Source organism: Osmerus eperlanus, chromosome 18 (assembly GCF_963692335.1).
Source record: "Osmerus eperlanus chromosome 18, fOsmEpe2.1, whole genome shotgun sequence".
Classification (NCBI taxonomy): domain Eukaryota; kingdom Metazoa; phylum Chordata; class Actinopteri; order Osmeriformes; family Osmeridae; genus Osmerus; species Osmerus eperlanus.
This window is the reverse complement of record NC_085035.1, coordinates 1,471,590-1,482,847: the sequence shown is the minus strand read 5'-3', so window position 1 is coordinate 1,482,847 and position 11,258 is coordinate 1,471,590. Positions and strand designations below refer to the sequence as shown.

The 11,258-nt window shown below is 41.6% G+C and overlaps 1 protein-coding gene across 1 annotated transcript; it reads right to left on the bottom strand.

Annotated features, from left to right (window-relative positions):
• Nucleotides 1–1,519: 1,519 nt before the first annotated feature.
• On the bottom strand, nucleotides 1,520–5,306 carry tmem230a (transmembrane protein 230a). Its single transcript, XM_062484494.1, has 4 exons — nucleotides 5,130–5,306; nucleotides 4,481–4,595; nucleotides 4,091–4,213; nucleotides 1,520–3,175 (listed from the first exon to the last, which is right to left on the bottom strand). Exons 2-4 carry the CDS (start codon nucleotides 4,580–4,582, stop codon nucleotides 3,035–3,037), a joined length of 366 nt encoding a protein of 121 aa, XP_062340478.1. The 5' UTR covers nucleotides 4,583–4,595; nucleotides 5,130–5,306; the 3' UTR covers nucleotides 1,520–3,034.
• Between the last annotated feature and the right edge of the window lie 5,952 nt (nucleotides 5,307–11,258).

Genomic DNA, 11,258 nt, shown 5'->3' with positions numbered 1-11,258 from the left:
AGCCATGGTAACACCAGCCATGGTAACACTCCCTCGACATTAACAACACCCAGCTCTCTCTCTCTCTCTCTCTCTCTCTCTCTCTCTCTCTCTCTATCTCTCTCTCTCTCTCTCTCTCTCTCTCTCACCTCTCTCTCTCTCTCTCTCTCTCTCTCTCTGTTTGAACAGCCTTCACCATCAGGGCGGTGGCTCACTGAGATTTGTCAACGGACTGTGACACGGTCACTGATGGCGAGATCCTTTCAGCAGGTCCTCAGCCAAATGGGCCAGCTATCGATTTAGAATACTAACCTATTTCCCTCCCTCTAACCCAGCAGACTGGCTGGGTAGGTTGGGGCTCTGCTACAGCAGATGCTTCAGTCAGATGTGTTGTTAAGAGATGGGAATAATCCAGCTGTCGTTACGAGAGAACTGGGACTCTTCCAGACACATCTAATAACAGCTAGTCATGACATCAAAAGGAGATCAATCGGATCGACGTAATATTTACTAGACCTCAAGGATTTGTCCTCCATTGCCGTGTGTGTGTGTGTGTGTGTGTGTGCCAGGAGGGTGGTGTGTGTGTGTGTGTGAGGGGGGGGTTATAAGTAATTTGTTCCTGCTCATTGTGTTTTAAGGATGACAGCCTTCATTTGAAGCAACAGTTGAGATTGTTGGTGGAATGTAACAAACAACCCACAAATAGACTCTGTCAATAATACAAGCAATTATCACAATTAACATCTCATTACTCATGTAATAATCATAATCATAATCATGATAGTACTATAATCATAGTACTATCATGAAATCAGACAGCCTAAAATTTAGATTTACACCTGTTTGGAATCACAAGGCACTGCAGAACAGTTATATTGTCATGCCGGTCACTTTGAAGCCTCCACACAAATTGGAGGCGCACTAAAGAAAAAAGAAAAACCTCATAATCAAGTTGACAGTTGGATAAACTCCTTAACAGAGAACAGTATTTAAAAGTCTGAGATAAAACCTGCATTCAAATACTGTATCTCTACCATGTGTCACTTTCATTTGGTCAACACAAACTTTGTAAGGGACATACATTCAGTCACTTTTGACTCAGTGGACACTACTTCAAGGAAGCAAGGGCAAACTCTATCCACTGAAAAGGGTTACAATATGGGAGACTATGGAGTAGGATTTGAGTTTAAAAATGACTTCACAAAGTCCTGTTGAATACAGACCCTTAGTGCATTGAACCCGACAACCACAAAAAAAAACAAATATACGGTGGACCTTGGATCATCATGTCTGTCTTATGAAAACCCCGACAGAGACTGGTCGTTCATATTATAGGCAGTATAGGCTACCACTGTTACTTTACCTTTAAAGTTTGTAAAAGTTGATGATAAAACGATTACTTCAAAACAAGCACTGTTCATCCACCATTTATTCAGATATAACCAGGCCAAAAGCAGACAGTATAGAAGGCATGCATTTGTATTTCAATGACTAAATAATTTGGAAAAGTTAATAAAGACTTGAAGTAGACAGTCGATTTTAAATTGTGGTCACTTTTCCTCTTACCGGCTGTTGTTCACACTTCACAAAACAAGAGTCGCAGGGCTGTCCATTTAAAGAGCATCCACTCTGCAAGTTGAACGGCGAGACTCCCGTTGCAATATCCAATATCTGAGTCGAGTAGTTTTTTTTTTTTTATCTGACCACTCGATTTTAAAATTAAGTTTAGAATGAGTGTGAATCGTAAATTGAAGCTCTTTTGTATTTTGACGTCTATGTAGTTTCTCTTTGAATCAACACGTACTCCGTTAGGCTTCGTTGGTTTCCTTCACGGTCGTAACAAAACCGCTCGCGACGCACTTGATGCCTCGAGGCTTCCTGCTCGCGCACCTCTCAATTCCACGCCTGGGTGACCAATCATCTTTCTCTATTCCTCTGTCCGCCACTCTCATATTTCCATACTTCTGTGTGAAATGTTGTTGGTTCCCAAATCATTGACAAGGGTCAACATTTTGACTTATTCTCAATCACTTTGGGGTGTCCTCAAGAAATATCTTGATCTTTGATGAGTCCGTTTTTTAGGGTTGTCGTTCCCCGTTGAAACCACTAGGGGACGTACTTGGACTGGAGATAATGAAACAAACGCGCTAATTTACTTACACCATTGTACCTTTATTTTTTTATTATTGTTCAAGGTAAAATAAAAAAATACAAGAAAGCACACATCATCTAATATTTCTGTACATAAATGTATACTGTAAAATCTTGCTAATAGTTACACTCTCCACATAACTCTTTGGAGGATGATTGGCCTAGAACAATAACTTAAAATAAATCTAGTCAATAACAAGCATTGCACATTTGATAAATATATTTGGAAATATATACTGTAACCCTACCATATATTCTGTCAGACTCAAAATACTATTGATTGAGTGTGCATTCTAATGAATGCTGTGTTAAAATTCTGGAGTATGACGTAGCACTCTGGACTGTACCAAATAGTTATTCTAAAGCTAAACCAAACCCAGCACTTGGTTTGCATGAAGCCGATAAAGTGAGTGCAAACCATCTTGTGTTTTTACACTTGAAAGGCGTTGCATACTGCAATGTCATAACATTGAATAGATAGCACAATGTCATATTATAATACTAACATTTACCTCTTCCTTATCCTATACTATAGCTCCTTGAAGCTTATAACCACCATATGAGTTAATCATATTCATGACACTTGTGGATAATTATGATGAGGTAAGAATGTAAAGTAGCAGCAAGATACAGCAGCCATTTCTCAGTTACTTTCATGAAAATAAAGAAAATATCAGCATAGGGCTGTATAGTGCACCTTTAAAACCAGATATAGGGTTCCATGTTTTGACTCAGCAATAAAACCATGAGATAGTCAAGTTAAGCCACTTGGTGATGCAGTTTCCCACACCAGGAAAAACTGACTGTAAACAGCAGAGGACAGTCTCATGCAAACAGGCGTATCGACCCGCCCGACGACCGGCTGATTGGCCGGCGACCTGACCCATACCGACTTATGATTGGCTCAGTCGTCAAAATCCGGGATGTCATCATAGGAGTAACCTCGGTAACCCTTGGAGGCGTAGTACGCGATTCGCAGGTGATAGAACCCAGGCAGGAAGACGAGTACCCCGATGATCAGAACTGGGATCGTGCGGTCAGGGTACTGGAAGTAGAGGAAGACAAACAATCAGAAGTCAGGTGGCTGAGCGGTTAGGGAATCGGGATAGTAATCCAAAGGTTGCTGGTTCGATTCCCGGCTGTGCAAAATGACGTGTCCTTGAGCAAGGCACTTCACCCTACTTGCCTCGGGGGAATGTCCCTGTACTTACTGTAAGTCGCTCTGGATAAGAGCGTCTGCTAAATGACTAAATGTAAATGTAAACAAGAGTTGAGCCTTCAAATCTTCTTCCTTGCTTACCTCTGTAACCTTCTCAGACAAGAGCGACAAACGGACCTACTCAAACCGATACCATTCACATCAGGGCAGCACCAACACATTTAAGATGGTTTCAGAGGGCCCGACTAAGGGGCATCCGAGAATCCCTCTGGGACATCGCTTGTAAAAAAAGGGCTGTAGAAATAAATCCTAGATTTGATCAGGACACAGTCTGAGATGAACTGTAATGTACGACTGAGCCGAAGGTGAAAGCCCTGCTTAGGATTTATTTCAAACCGAGAGCCTTAGTGAGGATTAGTGTCCGGGGTTTGTGAGTCGAAGCGTATCGATCTCTTCCGGAGAGAGAGAGGCAACACTATGCTGGCAAGGGAACACTCAAATAGGGTATTTCACATAACATACCACACACTGTCGCTTTTGCGTGGGACTTGAACAAACAGCTGTAAGTCATTCAGCAAACAAGACGTTTATCTGGATTGCTTGGCCTAGACTCGAGTTACAATGAGCAAGGTAGTGATATATGCACAAGACAAAGCTAGTAGAGTTATTATTATCTGAGCTGGAACATACATGTATATTTGTCTGCTTGCTGTTTCTTTGGCATACAGTTTAATTTCAGTTGACAAGGCGAGGATTCACTCTTTCCACCAGAGGGCAGCACATCTGTAGATATGGACTCACCTCAACTTTTATAGACCCGGACAAAAGTAGAGAGCCAATTATGATCAGGAAGGAGCCAATCAGGAAGAGAAACGTTGCCAGGGCGATGGCCTTGTATGGTACTTTTGGAGGGCTTTTCTTGAACTGTTGGGAAATAATTGACAATTGACCATAATAAAATTACTGTATCAAAGTGGGTGTCCAACAGTGACACTTGTAGAGAATGACCCAAGCATATATGCGTGATTGTTACAGTACTGTTACGCTAACTTGAAAGTGAAGTTGGCTAAACGTTATCTTTCTTATTAAATATGTGTCATTTTGGTGCCCTGCATGTCACAAAGAGACCGTCAAGTCGTCTTCTCTGTGATGAATGACATGCATTGCGTTGATTGTGAGGGCTTTTTTTACCTGCAAGTCAATGTAGCCATCCTCACTGTCGGCCAATCTGGAGTACTTGATTTTGTTGCTGGGTAACCCACCAACGGACACATTGAGGCGTGCAGGCATCATAACAAAAAAGGAGCTAGTAGGAGAAGAGACGCATACAGTCATGCGTGTCAACAATTCAAGTGAAAACCTTGTGTACAGTATTTACTGAAGAGACAGTCAAGCCGTACCTCGCACTACTATATTGGGCGTAGGTTAACTAAACGTAATAGTTTTCACGTACTAGTAAGTGTTTACCCTGTGTTTACATATGCCACGTTGTGCATAATGTGGGCCAGTGTGTTTTCGAGATGCAAAAGTAACCAGCTGGTAATATGACATTACTAGTGATACGACTCGTCGGGAACGATTCAGGTTGCCATCTAGTGCTAACAGTTGTAGAAACGCTGTACAAAAGGACAACATAACAGCAAGACTTTCTATCGCCAGCTTGCAACACAAACTACGTCATACCCGTAGCATGCTCCCAAGTACCGTAGGCTACCTAAGCTATCAATATGTCATTAGTTTCAACAGGTTTCGCTAGCATGCTGCTAGACAGCTTCGAGAAATCACATGATTCACAAGTTTTCTGCCGTGGCTACAGTACGTAAGCTAAATAAGACCTCACCTGAATACTATTTTGTTACAAATAGCATTGACCCAAATGATCAAATCCCTCAAATTGATTGTTTGACCATTGCAGTGACAAACAAATACAAAGTGAGCGGTAGACGACGATAAGAGGCTAGATCCCGCTAGCTGGGTAGGCTAGCTAACATGTTTGTGTCGACTACGTTCCTCTTTTCTGAATACACCCACTGCGCATGCGCATGGTCTTTCTAGTTTGCCTAAACCTAATTTCAATTGCATAATACTTTCACTGGACGGTGATTGGCTTTGGTAGGTCGAGTCCGCACAGATTTTTTCATTTATTTATCCCAAAACCATTCACTTCCATAGACCTCAAATATGGCTTTTTGGTCGTGGCAAGACATGATTGTTGCACCTACAGTTAGGTCCATAAGTATTTGGACATTGACACAATTTTCATCATTTTGGCTCTGTATACCACCACAATGGATTTGAAATGAAACAATCAAGATGTCCTTTAAGTGCAGACTTTCAGCTTTAATTTCAGGGTATTTACATCCAAATCAGGTGAACGGTGTAGGAATTACAACACATTTTATATGTGCCCCCCCCCCCTTTTTAAGGGACCAAAAATAATTGGACAAACTAACATAATCATAAATCTAATTGTCACTTTTAATACTTGGTTGCAAATCCTTTGCAGTCAATGACGGCCTGTAGTCTGGAACACATAGACATCACCAGACGCTGGGTTTCGTCCCTGGTGATGCTCTGCCAGGCCTCTACTGCAACTGTCTTCAGTTCCTGCTTGTTCTTGGGGCATTTTCCCTTCAGTTTTGTCTTTAGCAAGTGAAATGCATGCTCAATTGGATTTAGGTCAGGTGATTTGACTTGGCCATTGCAGAACATTCCACTTCTTTGCCTTAAAAAACTCTTTGGTTGCTTTCGCAGTATGCTTCGGGTCATTGTCCATCTGCACTGTGAAGCGCCGTCCTATGAGTTCTGAAGCATTTGGCTGAATCTGAGCAGATAATATTGCCAGAAACACTTCAGAATTCATCCTACTGCCTTTGTCAGCAGTCACATCATCGATAAATACAAGGGAACCAGCAGTTCCTTCCCTTCTCTATACTCTTCTCTTCCCATCATTCTGGTACAAGTTGATCTTGGTCTCATCTGTCCATAGGATGTTGTTCCAGAACTGTACAGGCTCTTTTAGATGTTTTTTGGCAAACTCTAATCTGGTCTTCCTGTTTTTGAGACTCACCAATGGTTTACATCTTGTGGTGAACCCTCTGTATTTACTCTGGTGAAGTCTTCTCTTAATTGTTGACTTTGACACAGATACGCCTACCTCCTGGAGAGTGTTCTTGATCTGGCCAACTGTTGTGAAGGGGATTTTCTTCACCAGGGAAAGAATTCTTCTTTCATCCACCACAGTTGTTTTCCGTGGTCTTCCGGGTCTTTTGGTGTTGCTGAGCTCACCAGTGCGTTCTTTCTTTTTAAGAATGTACCAAACAGTTGATTTGGCCACACCTAATGTTTTTGCTATCTCTCTGATAGGTTTGTTTTGATTTTTCAGCCTAACGATGGCTTGCTTCACTGATGGTGACAGCTCTTTGGACTTCATATTGAGAGTTGACAGCAACAGATTCCAAACACAAATACCATACTTGAAATGAACTCTAGACCTTTTATCTGCTCCTTGTCAATGAAATAACGAACTCCCTTTATGAGGGAATAACATACACCTGGCCATGGAACAGCTGAGCAGCCAATTGTCCAATTACTTTTGGTCCCTTAAAAATGGGGGGGCCACATATAAAATGTATTGTAATTCCTACACCGTTCACCTGATTTGGATGTAAATACCCTGAAATTAAAGCTGAAAGTCTGCACTTAAAGCACATCTTGATTGTTTCATTTCAAATCCATTGTGGTGGTATACAGAGCCAAAATGATGAAAATTGTGTCAATGTCCAAATACTTATGGACCTAACTGTATATCAGCAACTTTGGCTGCATTACTTAAATAACACCTATCAAATTCTACCCGGACCATTAGACAAAAATAAGTTGTTACTTTCATCCATCTGAAGAAACAGTTTGTTTTCATAATGTTAGGGCGATATTCCAATATGCTGAAAGTCATGGTTGGCGCATGTCGTGTGTCCTAGGGTGGCCCTTTAATAAATGTTCTCCAACTTTTCTCCTTCTCTTTAGGTCTATCCTTGTGTCTCTGCCCCCCAGCACTACAACTTAATTAAACTCAGTGTGTGCACATTTCAAGCTTCATTTCCACAGACAGGTTTTAATGAATTGAATCCACCATTTCAAAGTAATTTATTCTGAACACGTCCAGTAGGCTACAGTCCCATTGTACAATGACCGAGTCTTTTAACGCAACAAAGAGGACTCTCCAGAGTTTAAAACCAGCTTGGAAAATTCAATTAGCAGTGATGGAATCCTTGGAGCTCTTACCTCTCCACGTCAGGCTACAAGATGAAGAAGCATCTTTCAGGTGATGTATCTAGTTGTTTTGACTGTGTCGTATCATGAACCCCCAGGTCTTTCCTCTGCTCCAGATCCAATCTGTTGCACAGTGGCTGAAGGGAGTGATCAATTTCTCGGACTATCAGAGTCCATCACTTTGTTTCGGAGGGGGGGTTACAGGCTATCAAGCAGACTGAGAGAAAGGCAATGTGTGCCGCATGTTAATGGGGGACCACTCTGAGAGGTTCAATATTGACGTGCTGTGGTTGTAAGTGCTTTAACAAGCTAGGGAGATTGTGTGTGCGTAAGTATCGTGTCAAACCGTCGGTGTGACTGTGTGTGTGTGTGTGTGTGTGTGGGCATAACTGACAGGAGAGATGTGAAGTAGGACTAAAGCACCATGGAGTTTACAGACTTTCTAATAACGGACTACGAGCTGTGGTAGGATGACTGGGATCATGACGCCAATACAAAACAAGTCCAACTTTTCTAAGATGCTCAAGACAGCAAAATCAAAATGACTTTTTCTCCCATCCAATATATATTTCGGTCGCAGTTTCTCAACTTCACCCTCAGGTATAAGTCACAATTGCATTCATGTTTTAAAAGTTTTATGACTGGTTTCTGGTTATGTCTCTGCTTTTTAGGGGATGTATCCAGGATATGTGCTCAGTGAGGCTTGTCTCTGCATTTGGGCTTGGAACTGCGTGAACAATTAGACACACTAATCTTACAGGGCCAGTCTTCTCTGTTCTATGAATAACTTAACATTTATCCACCTGAAGCAGATAAGATTTATTTTTTATTTTTCTGACGAATGGGAACAACTGTGTTTGCATTCCCATGGCAAAGGAGATTTAGTTTTACCAAAATGTAATCAGCTTATAGTCGGGAAATGTTGGGGGAATTCGGATGTAAGAGGGTGCCAAGCCCAAAGTAATAATTTCTTCCTGAGATGGGTTTGCCTGGGGGTTTAGAACCTGACCTTTCCTTCAATGAGGGCGTCTCCATTTCATTTCTCTGGCATTAGAAAAGTAGCATGGACATTAAATCATTAGGTATTGTTTCATAAAAATGGTAGGCAGGAAGTGGGAGAACGGCTGTTTAGACACTGAATACTTTATTACAACGTGAATTACGGACCTGCAACAGTTGGTCGCAGTCACAGTATTTGGACAGGAAGTTCAATATAGTGTAACTTCACCCATATTGAATAGTAGCTTGGCCAACTGACCTTCCCACTTTGGCAGAGTTGTTAATGCAAGATCTTTTTGGAGTTCAGCCAAGACGAAGTAAACAAACTATACAGTGGTTTGTTGGAAGAGAAAGACTTTATTTAATATTCCCTTCACAGCCCCTGGCCTTGCACTGAACAAATAACCCATAGGGCAGCCATGGTAGACCACTATTATTCTGTTTGACTACCACACACTGCAATTCTATCACTTGTTGCTATGCTTCTCAAAATATCTGTCTGGACACAAGGCTAACGGTCCTCTTTTTACAGTGAAAAATATGAATTATTATATGATCAGTAGCACTAAAGTCAGTATAGCAGAGAGACATAGCATCCTGTCTTTTCCTGCTAACCACCCAAACTGAATAATTTGGCTAGTAAAACCACGATGCAAAATAATAGTCAAACAAGACCATCAGTAGCTGTTGAAAGAAGAGTTCATAATCCGACTCAATCTCAGAATTATTAAGTAGCCTACTTTAACTTAACGATACTGTGTTAGGGCCTACATCCACTCAACAAGCAGCGAGCGACTGGAAGACAGTTGACTTTTGGTCCATTTCAATCTGCAGAGCGATGACTCAGTTAGGACCGAAGCGGTGGAGAAACCAGACTTTCATATATGGGGTGGCCAAGGGGTGGCCAAGGGGTGGCCAGGGGGTGGCCAAGGGGTGGCCAAGGGGTGGCCAAGGGGTGGCCAAGGGGTGGCCAAGGGGTGGCCAAGGGGTGGCCAAGGGGTGGCCAGGGCTACTTCAGGGGGTCCACAGACCAAGACTGAAAATGTGTGTGTAACTTTAGCCTGGCATCTAAGCAGTATAAAATATTCATATGATTGCTGATTAGAAGTAGAAATTACATTTCACTTAAGCATGAGTTCTTCAGTGTGGCCTAGTATGGTCCACTAGGGTTACTTCAAATCAAATTCTACATTTACTATTAATAGTCTGTTTTCTAGATCTGAATTGCAATTCATTTCTTTCTTACACACACTGTACTGTACTCACAAACTGGAGAGACTTTGGTCACTTTGTTTTCATGAATATATAATCTGGGTCTAACCAGGTTAGAGGTTAGATCCTGTCATGAATCTTTTACATTAAAGTAACTATTAACTAACCATAGTTAACCATAAATTAACTATTACTAACCATTAAAACGTAACTATTTTCATCTCTGCTCATCTCTGGCAAGACCTTTCAATTCCAGGAGAGCTAAAGAAAGAAAGACATTTAGCAGACGCTCTTATCCAGAGCAACTTACAGTAAGTGCAGGGATATTCCCCCGAGGCAAGTAGGGGTGAAGTGTCTTGCCCAAGGACACAGCGTCAGTTGGCATGACCGGGAATCGAACTGGCAACCTTCGGATTAGCCCGATTCCCCCACCGCTCAGCCACCTGACTCCCCTAGACCTAGCTGTGTGTTCATTTCTGGTGACTCACATTGTTTACAAGTAAAGTCCTGGCTATGAGTGGAGTCTTGATCATGTCTGAATGCCATTCTGAAGTGTAGAAGATGATGTGATTGCATGTGTCAATAAAAGCGTTATGTAGAACACCATGACTGAACTAAGCTTAGTTTCCACAACGAAATAAAACTATTAATATTCAAGCTGTAGCACAACGTGTTTATTATTTGTTCTGCATACCTTGATGTTACTATCTAATAAATAAATACAATATTGTAGCTTACACCCTAACTGCTTTCACACATGCGCTGACGCCAACGATGTTTTCACAGCTGTCCGCGAAATACAATGTGTACAATTGTGCTTTTTTATAGATATGTCACAGGGTGTATTTCCCTTTAAGGCATTAGCAGATACAATCAGGAATGAACCTTTTGACATGGCTTTTATCCTTAGCGTGTCCTATACTGTCGCTTTCTAGTGGCATTACCTTAAAAATGCCTTCTCTAATTGGTGATAAGTGCGATCACTTGTGATAATGTGTTTATGCCACATCCAGATATTTTCACTGAGAGTGTGCAGGGAGTGCAAACAATCAAGCATCCTCGACGTTGTGACTAAACCATGAAGTTGAATCTTACTGGCCAGCAACAATTTAAACTGCCACGCGATGGGAGACAGTGCAGTGTGTGTTCCATTACTGCTCATCTGGGAAACGCGCAAAAAAATAGATAGCTGTCTGAACACTATTTTCGTGTTTGTTCCAAAAATCAATTACTACAGTAACTTTGAGTCAATTATCCTGAATGGTCGTGGCAAGTAAAAGGGAAATTGATGAGCGTAGAAGTAGGCAAACTCTATTTTCTGATAATCTGTTTCTCAATGTGTTTGTTACCAGATGCAAAAAAAGGTACTTCAACAAAAAACTGTCACAGCAAACGCAGATAATCCTACCATCTCTAGAATACGACCATTTAGTGTGTTGGCCAATGCGTCATTCTATTGATTAGGGGCATCATGGGAATGGCGATG